Consider the following 17737-nt stretch of genomic DNA (forward strand, 5'->3'; position numbering starts at 1 on the left):
AGGTAAAGCCAGCATGCGAGGCGCAGCGTGAGCCTGGAGCCCCGCGGGACACTCACCGCGTGGGTATTTCTCAGCTAATTCACGCGGCCACTCCGGAGTTTGGGGGGGCTGGACAGCAACGTCACCCGTGCTCACACCGGCCAGCCACAGTGGTAAGAGCCTGCTACTTCATCCTCCTGACAGCTCTTTGAGGTAGTTATTACCATCCCTACTGGACACTTGAGGAAACCCCAGTTCTGGAAGCTGAATGCTCGCCCACGGCTGCGGGTCAGAGTAAAGGAACTGGCGTTCAAGCCCGAGTCGTCCTGACCCAAGGCCCTACACGCTCGGTTCGAAGCAGTTTGAGCAGAGCCAAAAGAACTTCCGCCCTGTTTTTACTAGACCTACGGATTAACACGGTTTTCTCTGTGCTAACTTTTCTTCTGCTAATTTACCTAGTGTCATTAAAAAATGCAAATAAGACATTTAATGAATCGAACTTATAAAAGGCAAATAAATTTCACATATTGAGATTTATAGCTAACTTTGAAAACACGTTACTAAGAATTAAAAGCTGTGGGTGTGGTATATATTAGGAAGGGAATGATGTGTACTTTCACACCTTCAGTTACTTTGCATGGCATCTTGGTAAAATAGGCCCTTACGATTTCCTTTCTCTTTGGACCCAGAGTGATCAAGCAGTTTGAAGCAACGCCTAACGAAAATCCCTCCGAAATATCCAAGGTATGACTGTAATGGAATCGGTGTCATATACCACGCTCTGTTTCCCTTTTGAGAAACACAAAAGCCTCCTGCCCTCCTTTAAATGCCACTTGCAGACTCAAAACAAAACAAAACAAAACAAAACCCCACTAGGTTCTAACTGAAATTAAACAGCACAAGGCTTTCTGACTGTGCCTCTTTTTACAGCCCGGGTGCAAATCTGTCCCATCAGCTAGCAGTCATGCCTTGTGCACTGGACCCTCGCTGGGCTCACCCATTTCTCCATCGTCCTCACCCGCTGCAGCACCGCCATCCCAGGCTCAGCACGCTTTACCTTCTTGTGGATTTGGATCTCATTTCATAACCCATCTCACCTTTACAGGCCAGCCCTTAGAATGAATACATCACCTCTTCACACTGACCACTACATAAATAACAAAGAGCAGAAAATGAAAATACGGCAAAGAACCAAAGCATGATGAAAATATTCCGAGAAGAAATCAGACACTGGAATTTTTTTGTTTTTTTTTTTTTTGTTTTTTTGGCTTTTGCTTTTCCATTCTGTGCATTTGCCCAGGGAAAGAAGACAAAACGCTATACACGGTCTTGTGTGAAACATTCCCAGGGCTAACATTCTTTGAGTTATTCCTCCTTTCCTCTTAATCAAACAAATATTGAACAGCTCTCATGTGGCAGAGACTGTGATAGCTGAATCAAATATATGACCACTATTTTAAGGTCGGTCTTAAAAAAAAAGTCAAGTCTTGGGGCGCCTGGGTGGCTCAGTCGGTTGGGCGTCCGACTACGGCTCAGGTCATGATCTCACGGTCCGTGGGTTTGAGCCCCGCGTCGGGCTCTGTGCTGACAACTCAGAGCCTGGAGCCTGCTTCCGATTCTGTGTCTCCCTCCCTCTCTGGCCCTCTCCCATTCATGCTCTGTCTCTTTCTGTCTCAAAAATAAATAAACATTATAAAAAAAAAAAAGAAAAAAAAAAAGTCAAGTCTTGTAAAGGAGCAAATTGCCCAAAGAAGAGCAATCAAACTCTGACCAGGATCCACCAATAGAAACACTGTTATGATTCACTACACACATATTCATATAACGCAAAAACCCAAAAGAAAAGTTTTGCCAAAGTAAGATTCACTTTTATTCCATAAGATACAGGTTGATATCTTCTACTTCCCTTTTATAACGCAGTACTGGTCTCCCTGAATTCCCAACCCGCTGAAGGATGGTAATGCACTCTCTGAAACACAGGTACCTACAGGGATAGGCTGGTTGGAACTCAGTTCCCTTCATGGACAGACACAGGGGCAGTGAAGACAGTTCAAAGTGGCTATAGGTAGTTTGGCAGAGAGTTTCGGGGTAAGCTGGGAAGCTCTTTGTACAAAAATGAATGAAAAGCACTGAGACAAATTGCAGATATTCACTTTGAAAAGATTTTTTTTAAAAGCTTACTGATTTGAGAGAGACAGACAGAGCAAGCAGGGGAAGGACAGAGAGAGAGAAGGAGAGAATCCCAAGCAGGCTCCGTGCTGTCAGCACGGAGCCCAACGTGGGGCTAGCACTCACAAACCATGAGATCATGACCTGAGCTGAAACCAAGAGTCAGACACTGAACCGACTGAGCCACCCAGGTGCCCCAATTTGAAAATGTCTCTTAAAATTCATTCTCAAAGTAGAGACTTATTAAAATTTACATGGAAATAGATTTTGAAATAATCTGCTTGATTATTTCAACCTACTACTATTGCCCTTCGTCGTTTGAAAAATACTCACCTCAAAAGAAGTAAATTGAAGTGCCAACCTCCATGGAGAGTGGAGCACGGTTTCTCAACCTTTTTAGAATCTGTCCCCTTTTGACAAAAATCTCCTGCCTTCCTTTTTAAATTGCAAAGTAAATAAACTTCTATGGCTAAAACTAAAATAGCACATTCTGGAATACGCCTCTCTGAATGACACAAACCACCCTGTGGCAATTCGGAACACCATCTCCTCCACCACAACCACCGCTCGGCACCCGCAGGTGGAGGGTGGCTGGCCTGGAGTGTTAGCTGGAAAGGCGGAAAATGGGAAGCGGTGTTTCCCTTTTCTTCCCTGGTCTCACAATTTATAGAGCTCTGGGTCTCCTCCTGTAAGAGCGGAGACCGTATCTGGCTCAATTCTACACTGGGGATAGAAGGTCATTAGGAAGGACACGTTCCTCAGGGAATTCACAATCAAGTGAGCCGGACGCAGGCCAGGTAGTAAGTGCTGGTGAATGATGTGCTCTGGGAACACTGCAAAGAGATTAGGTCTGTGCAGGGTGGGCACGTGTGGGAGTGGCGCTGGGGAATGTACACCCAGGGGAGGGAGGAACAGAGTCAGCAAGGATCTCCCACAGGGGAGACACGATGGGCACTAGATTTTGGCAGGCACGGCAGGAAGGAACAGAATTTTGGAGAAAGAGAAGGGCACGCCCGGGTGCAGTGTGAGCAGGAACCTGCATGGCCAGGATGTAAGCACTCTACAAGAGGGACAGAACTCATCTCCAGTAATCACTAAGGAACACATACCTTTATCCTACATTCCAGAAGTTCTCAACGAACCCACATGCAGGGATCCATTATGAGAAGAGTGGATTATCATTCTTATGAGAATGAGTTGTCAATTGAAAAAGTTTACAAATGACTGACTTTGAAAGCAATTACTGCTCCAAGGTCATCCCTATAATAACTTTTATTCACCTGAATTAAAAAATTCACACCCCCCCCCCCCCCCCCACCGCCCGGGAAGTCTGCACTCCAGGGGAAGGCCGACAATGGGATTACCACCGTGAACCTGGGACCTTCATGTGAAGCAGCATTACATATACATATGTAACCATGGAAAACAAAGTAATTTTGATGAAAGCCTTCATAATAATCAGAATCTACACCTGACATATATTTTAACACGAGGAATACATTTCTTAAGAGGTAAATGAACTGAAGGTTTTCATTTGTAAAAAGACTCTATACGTGGAAAGGTCTTGGATTTTCTTGCCTCTCTTTAAGTCATGTTGAATATTGTTACATTCTAAGCCCTCGACCCACATTAACTTGTTTACTCCTCGCAACAGCCCTTGAGGCAGGGACCATGACTTGGCATCTGCAAAAACAAACAAGGCTGCAACGCACAAGGGAGAGTCATGGTAAGGAACAGGTCTTAGCAGCTGCTGCCGGCTGGTGGTAACACCGTACCACTTCCTGGCTCCAATCTACTTTCTTAGGGAGGGATCGGCAGCGTTGCCGCAGGCTGAGAGAAGCCGAGGGGACAGGTAAGGAGAATAACAGTCTCAATGAGAGATCACAAGGCGTGATAAAACCCAATGGAAAGAGACAGGAAGGGAGAGATTTAAAATTGTTTCCAGAAATAAGTTACTGATTCGAAAAGATCAACAGAGCCCCGCGGTGCCAACTTCACAAGTTGTCTTTTAACTACATCAGTGAACAGGGCAGAAGCGTGAAGTCTTTGGCTGGTTATCTAGAACTCTCGGATGCGTCCCCTATGCCCAATAGGTAGCAGGGCCTGAGAGGCCCTGGATGCCTGGTGCTCCCCCGCCTCCGAGCCCCACTTCTGGAGGGGCTGCTGGCTGTCCTCAAAGAGAGTCAAAAAAGGTAAGACTGTTGCAGGAGTGAGGGACTGCCGTCACCACCACCCCAATCAGGGGCAACAAGCCTCAGACTGAACCAGAGGGGCACCAGCCTAGGCTGCTGAGGTGCTGGATTCTGACAACTGTGGATCCCGCGGCTTTCCTGCTTCTTAGCAGTCTCGTGGTGGGGCGTCTGAGTCAGGTCGTGTCACAAACGAGAGCTGCATCACGAGAAGAACTTAGCGGGGTGATTCCCCAAACACACTTCCATGAAATTAGAAACTGAGCAGGACGTCCAAGAAATCGCTGCCATAAACATGGGTCTGGGTAAGTACTCTCTATTCGTTTCACCATGAAACCCCAGGACTGTTCTGTTGACATAAGGTGACACAAATGGCTGTGACATTTTCTTAATGTTTCTGAACACTCACACTGAGAAACAACGAAAAGGTTTTATGTGATATTTTGAGTAAGTTCGTAGTTTTGAAAACAACGTGTTAAATTATTTTTTCTAAATGTTACACCCCTGGACCCTCCAAAAAGCAGAACTAAGTTCCTCCATTAGATTAGTAAAATTTCCTTTTCTGTGAATCTTTCCATTCGCTCCTGTTTCCTCTGTTCCTCATATGCAAACCCATTCAGAGTCACAGACTCTCGGGACACCCTAGTCCAACCCCCTGATCTTTGACAAAGAAAGTCAAAGTCAAAGGAGGTTCAACACCTTGATCAGGCCACTCGGCTGTCACCTGCAGATCTGAGAAGAAAAGTTAACATTACTGAATTCTGACCCCAAATTATCCCGTGTGACACTACTCTTTCTCACTTTCAATCACAGCAATAGCCTATGTGGAAAAACAACAATATTCTGTACCCACAGCTGACAAATTTAAAGCCTAGAAGAATTTACTAGATTCTTAAGACAACTAAGTAGTTCCATTCAAGACCAAGCAGTTGAGTTCTATTTTTTTTTTTTTAAATGTTATTAAATAACTGTAACGTACAAAGGATGGTAACAATGAAATAAAGGACTGCCAAAAAGCATAGAATTACCAGACAAAGAATGGTCAAAAATACACTTTTATTTTAGTTCTACTTTTCATGACAGGCAAAGTCGCATAAACATACGTAGCCACAGGAGGAAGTAATTTTGGTAAAAGACTTTGTAATCATCACAACCTACACCTGAGGTGTATTCAACACAAGGACTACACTCCTTAAGAGAGAACACAAATAAATCAATCTATTTGGCTCTGAAGGAAGATGATGTACGTGGATCTTGGGCTCCTTTCGCTTCTCTCATTGCCAATCCACGTTGAACACCGCTCTCCGGTTTTCAGCCGCAGAGCTCTGGCCGGTGGCCAACCCAACCGCCATTCTCCATCCGCCTCTCCCTTCCTTGGAAGACCTGTCGCCCCCCTCTCCTTTCGGAGGGTAATACAGAGGCAACGCCTGAGGCTGCGGCTGCCATCTTTCTATTAAAAGGCAACAAGCACGAGGACCAGAAGCCAATTTGCCAACGATGGCAGAATGGAGACAGAGAAAGGACCCGGGCTGGCTTCATTAGTCGGCTGGAGCCATTGAGATCTCTTTCCTCCAGACTCCTCAAAAGTTTTTTTAAAATGTGTCCAAGCCTCTGTTAGGTGGTCTACCACACATATAGGTAAAAGTATTCCTGGGAAACCCTCCCAAAGCTAGCTTCCACTGCTGAGTCTGACCACTCACAGTTTCCTGGGTCCGGCCTACCCTCCCACTGTCCGTCCTGTCCCTAATGACTTCCCACCTCTGGATCTTCCTACATACCCACCCATACCCCCCAGCCCTAAAACGCAGGTGCGAAATCCACCTCCTTTTCTCATCACCTTGCCATTACCTTCACAGGTCTGGGGTGGAGGGCTGTGCTTCTGCCGTCCGTGTGCCCGAACACAGCACTCAAAACACACTGAGAAAACCGATAAATCAGTGAACAAGTGACCTGTATCTCTTTAAATTAGCATTTAAATACTATTAAGGAACCTTAAAGAATACTTTCGTGAGCATTTCCTTATTAGTTCCTGCAGTTTGGGATTCACACAGATGAATCCTTGTCCCAGGGCTAATTTTGTATGTGGTACAGGATAAATTGTTCCCAGGGGGTCCAAGTGCAGCACAGACACCAGCAAGATCGTCATGTCAGGGCACACGAAGAAAATGGGACTTTATGAGAACATGTATCAAATGTGGCTGTGGGGGAGATTTAATGCTAATTCACTTAAAGTGCCTAGGACAGTGCCTGGCGCCCAATTCTTATTTGAGAACCACTATCTGCTTTATTATTTTAATTTTTTTTTAACGTTTATTTATTTTTGAGACAGAGAGAGACAGAGCATGAACAGGGGAGGGGCAGAGAGAGAGGGAGACACAGAATCTGAAACGGGCTCCAGGCTCTGAGCTGTCAGCACAGAGCCCGAAGCGGGGCTCGAACTCACGGACAGCGAGATCATGACCTGGGCCGAAGTCGGACGCCTAACCGACCGAGCCACCCAGGCGCCCCTATCTGCTTTATTATTAACACAGAAACAGCTGCCAGAGGTGGGATGTAAGTGGCCAAGTCAAGGGGGGCTATGGAGCAGTGAGCACTTACCCACTAGGAATTTTCTAAGAAACTGGTGACGCTGCCCTGATTTCACAAGGCTTCTGGTTAAAGCGGTGTGGTCCGACCTAACCATAAACTCTAGTCATGTGCCTGCTGAGGCCAGACTCTAGAGGGCCTGACAGAAAATGTCAGGGTGATGGGATGTGTTACCTCTTTTGGCCATCAGCTAAATCCCTCATGAAAAAGACATGCTTTACTCTAAGACAGCCTGGTTACAAAGACAGAGGGAAGGAAACAGTTCTCTCCCACAGGCTCCTTCTGCCTGTGGTCAGCAATCCAAGAAGGCAGAGAGTCAGAAAATCATGCCTTTGCTGGGTCAGAAAAGTCAAATTTAGCAGCAAATGAAGTAGGAAGATTAAAAGTATCATATAAGATCAGAGTGGGACATGGGGAAACCATGGACACCAGACATCTCCCGGTACCTATATATACCCTACTGTACAGGGGGCCCCAAGTAGACAGCTACCCCTACTATGAGGCAACATCCATTGGAATGCAACCTGAAGACAAGAAAACTTTCAAAATGTCTCTTGTTCTCCTAAGGCAGGGCATTCCCCAACTTGCTGAAGTGAGGGCTGTAAACCAGTTTAAAACACTTATATAGGGGATACCACACAATTAATATACAGATGAGAAAACAGAGGCAAATGGACAGAAGTAAATTGGCCTCACAGCTAATAAATGGTGGAGTCAAGATGCAAATCCAGGCAGGCTGGCTTTAGAGTTCGTGCCCTTGACCACTGCACTATCCTGCCTCTCAGTTCAGAACGCAGACGAAGTGTAGTTCAGTGTCCCCCACTGTATAAAGAGAAAAACGCAGCCCCCACACAGATGTGCCTGTGGTAACAAAACCAGGACAAGAACCCAAGGGGTGTGTGGGCACAGGGGGAAGGAGTTTGTGGCAGAAAAAAAAAGAAACGCTCCCCAAAGCCAACGAAACACTCTAAAATTTTATCCCCTTACATCAGAATGAGAAGTTCAAATGTGAAAAAAGTGCCAACCACTAGAAATACGATTTTACATATATAAGCGATTCACCTTTTCTGAATATCAAGTGTAACGGGTTTATCCACTGATAAGATTACACAAAAATTCTGGGATTTTTTTTTTTTTATATTAAGTAAAAAGGTTCAGTAAGAGATATTGAGTTGACCTTTCTCTTGACTTGAAAGTATAAACATTAATTAAGTGTTTTATAGCATGTGCAACCCTTGTAGAAGCAAAATGCTCTTTAATTATCAAGTTTCTCATCCTGAAAAGGTTGGTGAAAATATCACAGCATTTACCAGAAAACAAGAAAAAAAAATGTATAAAGTGTTAACTATCAGAAGTGTTCTATATCAGGGAAAGGTATTACATATTAGGTAGCACATATCAGACAATGAATTTATTGACATGAATGTCTAGAAAGCCCCCCCCAACTCTTGTAATAAAAGCCTGAAGTGAAACCCTACCTATAAAATAAAGGCCTCTGAGACACCAGAGGGAACTCGCACTGTTACGAGAGATATTTATGCTGATGATTAAACTGAAATCGAATTCTGCTTCCCTCTACATTTCACTTACTCTGAGATGTTAAGAAGAAACTTCTCTAAACCGAAAAACGCACATCCTTTTGTACATCTGAGGCAATAAAGCTTCTGAAGTGTTGTTCTAAGAGACTAAATCAAATTTTCCTAAATAGACCTCAAGCAAAAGTCTCTGTGATGGGAAACAGGGCTAGAAAATTTCTACAGTCGTGCATGAGCAGTGTTAATTCAACTTTCCAGACGTTACACATCCTACGTGCACACAAATAAAACCAAAGTTTCATGAGAAAACACCCTCCTATAGGCAACACACACTGATGCTTTTCTATCTTTTCTTTAGAAACAAGTCCTAATTGATTGCAACCTACCACGTGGGTTAGCCAACCCGTCAGTGGTCCCTTCATGCACCATGGTGTGAAAAACACTGGTTTATACTGAAGTCCTACCAAGACCTGCGGGCATTTGCCCCGGAAGACAATAGTCACAATAACAAACGTGAAATGCTTGCAAGTTTCTGCGAGAAATCTACTGAGAAACTGCTTGGCATTTCAACAGAGCTGGTAAAGGAGAGAGAAGGACGTGTGCATTGAACCTGCCTCTGATGAGCTAATAATCATGAGGGCTGTTACTGCTGCTCACCGTTTCTGCTACAAGAGGGGTAATAAAAGGGGTCAGACACACTTTGAAGCGACCCCCTGGGCGTGTCTACAGTTTGGCTGCGGATTGCAGGCAAATCTCTCCCCAGAGAAAAATGGGAATTCACAACCATTCAGACAGGTGGAAGAAGAACTTTCCCTCGAAGAGACCAGGTAGATAAACCTTGACCACGGCCGGCACGGTCCTGGACGAGGAAACAGGCACAGGCTGACCATCTCTCCAACTGCCTCTGCGGTGTCCTCACACTCCCCTGCCTTGGCTTATCGTTGGAAGGAAAAAGTGAGCTCAGAAAACAAAGACATAATAATAATGCCTACAATTATAATTATTATAAATATAATAGATATTTATATGTTTACATTTAATAATAATAATTACTAGTATTATTATTGGCAAGCAGAAGAAACATTACCCCCCATCCCTGGCCAAAATCTTAAACAAATTCCAATGTGCAAAATCAAGGTGCCGTTGCCCTGGGGACGCAGTGGTGCACAGCACGCCCCACCCTCCTCCGTCTCACCCACCGGGCCCTATGACTCCCTGGAAAAGCAGCCACACTATCATAACTGGGCATCAGGATCCCGACCACAGGCAACAACCGTCTCACTGTCTCGACTGCTCTCTCTCCGGTCTGCGCTCGCTCTCACCGCTCCCCGCCCGAACACAGAACTCCCTAAAACGTCAGCCTGCCACGCGCCACCAAGAACCCAGGTGAAGCAACGCTTCTCAAACTGTCACGCGACATCTGACTCCCTTCCCCCTACCACACTGATGGACTGTCAGAAATAAAAGACCATCAGCCAAGCCAGCGGGGTCCTCACTTCTCACCGTCGACCGCACCCCATTATAGAACACTCTGGTCAAGCTAACCAACAAAACTCTTCTGAAAGCCACTCCGCCAGAAAATATGATTCTAAGGAAGTGATCAGACCATTGGTAAGTTCTACGTTACGATGAAAGTATGAAACTGTATTCCAATATAGCTGAAGCTGAATTATTTCTTAATCCTTTCTTTCTAGCAAGAAATCTTGGAAGTGCCCAGACTTACCAACTGAAGCAACACAGAGGAAAAAGAGCGGCCTTCCTGTCACATCTGACTGGTCTTCAGGGACTCGAGACACAATCAAGGGAAGGCGGTGTGCACGCATTCAGTGCTGTTGTGGCTGTGCCCACCCCAGGATGTGAGGTTTTGTGTGGCAATGATGAAATGAATCGTCTTTTTCTTTGAGGAGACTGGCATATGTGTTTTTAGATATGAGGGCTTTCTGAGAAACCGAAACCTTTAAAAGGGCTGAAATTAAGTAATTTCCCATGCCCAATGGGAAAAATACTGCTCCTACTATAATAAAACTGATGGGAGCTAAGGAGTGGGTGGAAATGAATTCCCCAGAAGTGATCTGGATGGGACACAAGTGGAAATATGGTTAAGTTGAATATGTAGCAAAGTAAAGAAACACTGGATCTTACTTACACTAAAAATATAAGTTTTAAAGCCTCTTCCTACATGGGAATTCCTACTCCCCAATATATTTAATTACCTATGATCGCATTATTCCCAATATTTAAAAAACTCAACTCAAGGTATTCACGGTTTATTTTCATATAATTAACATGTTGACATAACTTTCAAAATGATGTCTAGTAAAAGAAAAAAAAATAGTACCTTTTCCAATTCTCTTGGTATTCGCATACAAGTGTATACTCTTTCTCTTCTTTCTGTATACTTGGCCTCATTATGTTCAAGGAAGTAACCTCTTGTTAGTTCAGCACTGAGGAACCTCAACAATGAAAGCTCTACAGGAAAAGAAAATGACACAAAATAAAAAGAACAGTATTTATCAAGAAACTTATATGCTCGCTGGGGTCACAGATAATACATATATAAAACAAAAAGAGAATTAAAAAAATCTATAATTCTGTGCCCAGAACTGAACAGCTACATACAAACGATCAGTAAAAATTGTTGACAATTGCTACTCTGTGTGGTACAAAGGGAAAACGCCACAGACATATATAAGGAATGATTACTGTTAATCAGAATAGTTAGAAAAGTGTCTGTAAGAGCCCAGTCCTGGGTCTTATAGGTGATATAGGACCTGGACTGATGGACAGAAGGGAGGTAAAATGAGTCGAGAGCAAGTATATATAAAATGAATACTATATACATATATATACGTGTGTATGTATGTATGCACACACATACACACATATATGACTCTACATACGCTATAAGGGAGTCAAGTCACCTAAACAGGCATGGATCCAGTGCAAAAACCATCCCCGGGGGAACTACACTGATATCAGTGCACCTTCTTCCTTCTTCTTCAGCCCTGGAGATCCTGCAAAAGTATCTACATAATGCCGTTTCCCTAGGCGAAGGCTTACTAACAGGATAATAATCACAGCAAGTCATACAAAGTAGAACCTCAAGCAGATCGGAATGACTTCCCTTTCTTTGATTGGTCCACCTGTTCCCTCTGTTCCTCCAAAAGAGATTCACCCAGAGTCATCCCGTCTCACGTGAAAGTAAGGCCAAAGGAGGTGGAGTCTTTCCCCTTGGCTGTGCCTGGAGACTTTGAGATGAGAAGCTAAGGTTCCAACCCCTTCCAACATGTTACGCTTCCCTGACAACCCATCACCTCAATGACTTTTCAGTACCCCAACTCACATCACCTTCCTATTCTTACTCACCAGGAGGCCAAGCCCTCTGCCGGAAGTCAGGATAACAAAGATTTCAAATTGTCCTCTTTGCTCTGAACTGGCCCTTGTGGTCCTTTTACCAGACACAGTATTGGTGCCTCCAAAAAACAACGGAAAGGGAATGTGCATTTCATTTATGAGTACTGACTTAAGGAACTGCATCTTTTGTGAGGGCTAGGATTGAAAGTCTGGAGGTATGGGGAAGAGTATACAGTCACAAAACACCGCTGCAAGGCCCTGAGAAAACCCAGAAGCAGTGGGTCTTCCCAGTGAGCCTAAAACAACTTGCTTCCTCCAGGACTGAACGGATGGCTAGTTCTCAGCATCAGGTCAATGGCCTATTCACGTAAAGAAGTTATATTGCACACAAAGGTATACACATGCGTGCACACACTTCTGTAAATTCCAGATTCGTCATCTCTCTGGAGAGGTGGTGATACCATGAGAGGTATCTGGGGACTGAAACAGACGGAGAGAAAAGCAGACTTCCGCCCACTCCAGCCCCATGCAGGGCAGGCCAAGTCATCAAATGTGCTGCGAGCCTCACGCTTTCAGTACACGTACAATGAGCCACGGACACCGGAGGTGAACAGTACTGTTCACGCATTAACAGGTGTTCAGATCAGAAGGCCTTAGTATCACCAAATCCATGTAGAGGACAACTTTTGATTAGGGACTTTCCAATATGTTGTAGGCTGGGTACATCCAGAACAAGATCGGCCGTTTGAAGGGGAGAAAAAGAAAGCCTTCTGAAGCGCACACAAGAACAGTCAAACCAGTGAAGCACAAAATTTGTACTCTTACTCAGTTCAGTTTTCCAATGAGAGAGCAGAGGATGTTTTGATTAGCTGATACTTACCAATAAACATACCATAACTATCAATCTTTTTGTGTGAACACTGAGAAGCAGCAGGCCTCTCGGAAGGCAGGAGAGACTGAACTTAACACGACTTTCCTCTGACACCAGCGAGCCCCAGAGGTCACTGCCCCAAGATCCCTGTCCCCATTCCGCCTGCCACCCTCCACACAGGTTCTCCTCTCTATGATCGCCCGACTCTTCTGACCTGGGCATCTTTGGCAGCTCGTCCTCCTCCTGACCCGTACTGGTCTGCCGTTCCGCGTTCTAGTCCCTGTGTCCTAACAAAGCACCAGCTACAGTAACAGTAATGCAAGGCTGTATTCCCTGACATGCCCTCGATCACCCTCTCTTCGCTCCTTTATTCCCTATATATACTCTCCTTGCACAGTCTAAGGTTAAAACCACCACCTGAGTCCTAAAGTCACCACATCTGATTCCCAGCTGCCTCCCGGTCAACTGCACCTGGAACCACTCTCCGCCCACCCCCACCACTTTAATCTGCAAACAGAGCTCAGGATCTCCCCGCTCAGCTCAGCCCGCCCTGCCCTGCAGCCCCGACTCTAGTTCCCGCACCACCAGTGACACACTCGTACGTTACAAGCTGGGGGCCAGCCCTCCCCCTCTCCAGGTCCCACTGATTCCTCCCCTGGAACATTTATGAACTTTCCCCTCTCTCTGTGTCACCTTCCTCTGGTCCTCCTCTCCCCCTCCAGTTCCCGCACAAGCTTCCTGACTGGCACCCTCCCTCCAGTCTTGGCTCCCTTGCGTCCTAACCCCTGGCAGCCAGGCCCTGCGGGTCGCGTCCTACACCTCAGGAGTGGTGACACAGCTCCCTTAGGATGTGGCCCCCTGCTGTTTTCAGTTGTGCCTCACACCCACCTCCCCTGAATCTCTGGGCCCCTAGTTACTAGGCTGCTTCTCCTTTCTCGAAAACGGGAGGTGGGCTGGCGAAGATTCCCTTCCAGTGTCCCGCAGGCAAGTGCACAGAGGCACAGACGCCCTCTCCGTGGGGACGGCTCCAGGTCCCTGAACACAAGGCAGCCTCTCCCCCCTCGGTTCGCACCCTTTCCTGCGCTTCCCGTGCCACACTGTGCACTTTCTTGCCCAGGTCCCTCCCTCACCTTGCATCCCCCGTGCCGGATGGGACACACACCAGAGGTGCTCAGCAGGTGTGGATCGGAGGAGGAGGGGGCAAAATCACGGAGAGGAGCGTGGCAGAGAGAGGACAAAAACAGAATCAGAAACAGAAGTGGCAAAGGCAGAGAACACCAGATTCTCAAGAAAACAGCCCGTGACTGGAAAGAATTTTCTGAGGCTGGGAGGGTGAGCAGAGGAAGGGTGACAGGCCCCAGCACCCCGCTGGACGCAGCAGAACCAAAGATAAGGAGCCTCTATGCCGTGTGCGTGTCTAAGCGACTGTCAAAGGTCACCCACCAGGTATCAGAACCTCTACCCCAAAGGACGGGGTGCCATGGCAGCGGGCACAGCCAGCATGTGCCCTGGGGTCTGGGGTCTGGCAAGGATCTCACATCATCCACAGCAGGGGCAGGGAGGGCAGCTGGGCAGCCTGCCGGCATGTCGGCCATGGTAAGGAAATACAGAAACAGGTCATTACAGAATCTTACATTTAAAACAGCAAATTAAAAGATTGAGACAGCTGTACCCTGTTTACTGAGAAAATTATCCTCCGCAGTGGCGTCTTCCCTGATGACTGCAGATGACCGAGTTTTACCATAATAAGAGTTTTGTTCAGATCCATGAGAAAAGCAGGGATTGGCGATCAGAAGAAGGGGGTTCCGGCATCCTCTCTATCACATGTTAGTCCTGTGACCCTGCTCAAGTCATAGATGTAGTTTCACAGAAGAGAAAACCGAGGCCTGCAGCAGTTTTAGACCATCTGCTACCTGCGTCATCCACACAGGACGGCCAAGGGGCCCAGTCAGGGTTTGCATGAAAGCACGTGACAGTGCGAAGCAGGACACGAGGTCTCGAGCTCCTTCTTACTGAAGGACCTGAGAGGTATTACTCAGTTCTGGTTTGGGGTTCCCTAGCGTTTACTGATGCTACTTCTGCAAGCTTGTTTTCATGGATAAAGGGCAATGCAGCAAATAGACATATTCAATGAACTACAGAACCTAATAACTAATTTTTTGTAAACAAGTCATATAATATAAACCCACAAGTGTCTTAACTATATTCTAAATATAAAACAGTGGTGTGTCAGGATTCTACTTCTAGAAACGCAGGAATTTTAAACACTAATTTAAATTCCACAATGCACTTAAAAAAAATCAAATGATAAAAACGTGTTTTTAGTGCACAGCTCTCAAAACTATGGAGCACAGTCTACTGTTACGTCCATTTTGCAGATGAAGAAACCAAGGGACAGAGAGGGTAAGGAGGTCTCCAAGATCACACAGGAAGCCAGAATTCAAAATCAAGCAGTCTATCCCCACAGCGTGGGCTTGGGGCACTAGACTATTCTGCCTATCATTGTCTCAAGTGCGTATGTACTTTCTGGAAAACTGGGAGCCGCCATTCTCTCCTTTTTCTGTCTGCACATACAGCACGCTGGGTTCACCTCTACGATGTTACACTGTTAACTGGTCGGCTCCCTAACCAGCTCACGAGCTGTTTGGAAGCAGGCACCGTGTACCCTGATCTTCCCGATGTCTAGCCCCTAGTGAGTCCTGAATCTAAAGGAAGTGTCCGCTTACAATGACTGATGGCCTAGGGAATGGTTTTTAAAGATGCGTTAAAGCAATATTAACAAAGGAACCAAGCTTCATGGGGTGAAATATTCTGGAAGCTTTGTCTTACCTTCTCCCTCACTGCTCATAAACTGGCTCGGCTTAAGGGATTAGGATCCTCCCACTCTGCCAAGAGGCAGTTTGCAAAGGTCTTGCACACGGTACTTCATAAAATTCTCACAACAAGCCTGAGAGCTACAGAGAGCAGATAATGTTCATGTTTTACAAATGAAGAAACGGAGGGTCGCGGAAGTTAAGAGACTTGTCCGAAGTCACTGAAAGGGTAAGAGGCAAATAGGGAATAGAATCTAGATCTCTGACCTCCAAGTCCAACGTGCTCTCTCCCTTACAGCACAATTAGCATCCACCTATCTGTCAATCACACAAGATAACCTCACCCTAACCTGGCTTCAGCTGGCCAGAAAGAGCCCTTTGATTCCTACCGAAGGAGAAGAGGCTTACACTGGCCTGCAGCTGGGCAATTAAGTTAGGCTCCTGGTTTTGTGAGTCTGCTCCCGCCTTTCCGTAGCCATAGACATACTCAGCAGGATGCTCCCTAGTCTTCTGTTCCCAAGTATAGCTGCGTTTCACTGTTTTTCTTCTTGCTCTTTTAAATATTGTTCTCTAGCATTCTACAGATTTGCCTGAGCTTACTTGTCCTGTTCGAGTGGGCAGAGCTGCCTGGCTAATTCCTTAAGAAGCCTCTTGTTTCACCTGTGGGTGCCACCCCTCAAGAATTCTAAGTATACCTTAACTTTTTCCATACTGTGGTGGCATTTCATTCCTTCTTAGCCAACGTCGCTCTCGTTCGTTATGCCAAACATCTGTCTTTATAGTTTAAGAGCAAATTATTTTCCAAAATAAAATAATCCAAATGTTTATTTTCTGAACAGTGACTTAACTTTTTAGATGCCAACCAATTTTAGTTCATTTACCCAGTTCTCACCAAGAAGAAATGTCAGCATATAATATACACAACCACTTCTACATTGGAAAACTAAGTTTTGCCACTTGAAATATATGAATATTTCATATAAGGAGAATAATACCCATCATAAATGCAAATCAGTTCCTCCAGAGTATTTTTAATCAATATTCATCTTTCACCACAGAAATGTTCTGTGATCAGTATTTAATTTTTTTTTATTACGTTTATTTACTTTTGAAAGGCAGAGACAGACAGAGTGTGAGTCGGGGAGGGGCAGAGAGAGAGGGAGACACAGAATGTGAAGCAAGCTCCAGGCTTTGAGCTGTCAGCACAGAGGTCGAGGTGGGGCTTGAACTCAGGAACTGCGAACCTCAAGATCGTGACCTGAGCTTAACCGACTGAGACACCCAGGCACCCCTGTGATCCAGTATTTAAAAAAAAAAAAAAAAAAAATTAACGTTTATTTTTGAGCGAGAAAGACAGAGCACGAGCTGGGGAGGGGCAGAGAGAGAGGGAGCCACAGAATCCCAAGCAGACTCCAGGCTCTGAACTGTCAGCACAGAGCCCAACGCACGGTTCGAACTCACAGACCGTGAGATCATGACCTGAGCAGAAGTCAGACGCTGAATTGACTGAGCCACCCAGGCACCCCGATCTAGTATCTTAAATTGAGGAAAAGTATAGTATAAATTGCTCTGCTCATCCCTCAAAGATGACTATGTTTAATTATTTTCTGAGATAGCTTGTTTTAGAAATAAGAACCCAGGATACAAAAGTATTAATTAAAAGTAATGAGTAATCATAAATATATTTATATGTTAAGTAATATGTCCAAATATATCTTTCTTAAAATAGCACTGACCCCTAAAAAATTGGAAAGTAATATTGGTTAACTGTTAGGAAAATACTACAAAACATACAAATCTCCACAGTCTTAAATAACGTAAAACCATAATAAACTTTACTAAGGTTATGTGAAAATATTATAGGTAATTTTATTATACAAATACAGAGGTACATCTTTGTACAAGGCCAACTAGAAATCAATACAACAGCAATTCTGTCTTCCTAAGTCAAATAGTAGTAAAAGTATCATTCAAGTTTTTGAGACCCTCATACTACTTATAAATAGTCTCATTTAGGAACGTTAAGAATAGGTAGAATTCTCATAAATTTATACATTTATAGATGGAAAATAGGGACACAGAGAAAAAAGGTCACAAGGTTACAGGGTTAAGGACTAAAAATGTCATTAATCTGACAGTCAATACTACTGTCTTTCCAAAGACTTGTTTCATGCAAACATTCCTCAAACCCGGCCACAAATAAGCAGCCAGGGCTGCATTTTGGAGGGTAAACTAGGATGA

General features: G+C 45.1%; 1 protein-coding gene across 3 annotated transcripts in view; it reads right to left on the reverse strand.

Moving 5' to 3' along the window:
- TAPT1 (transmembrane anterior posterior transformation 1) overlaps positions 1 to 13192 on the reverse strand; it is a 56714-nt gene extending 43522 nt beyond the window's left edge. The window contains exon 1 of one of the 3 annotated variants that reach the window (XM_049630345.1): positions 10797 to 13192. In XM_049630345.1, coding sequence (XP_049486302.1) covers positions 10797 to 10867 — 71 coding nt within the window. In that variant the 5' untranslated portion in view covers positions 10868 to 13192. The remainder of the gene's footprint in view (positions 1 to 10796) is intronic. The other 2 variants (XM_049630344.1, XM_049630347.1) reach the window with 2 other exon arrangements.
- Positions 13193 to 17737: the final 4545 nt, after the last annotated feature.

This window comes from Panthera uncia, chromosome B1, assembly GCF_023721935.1.
Source record: "Panthera uncia isolate 11264 chromosome B1, Puncia_PCG_1.0, whole genome shotgun sequence".
NCBI classification, from domain to species: domain Eukaryota; kingdom Metazoa; phylum Chordata; class Mammalia; order Carnivora; family Felidae; genus Panthera; species Panthera uncia.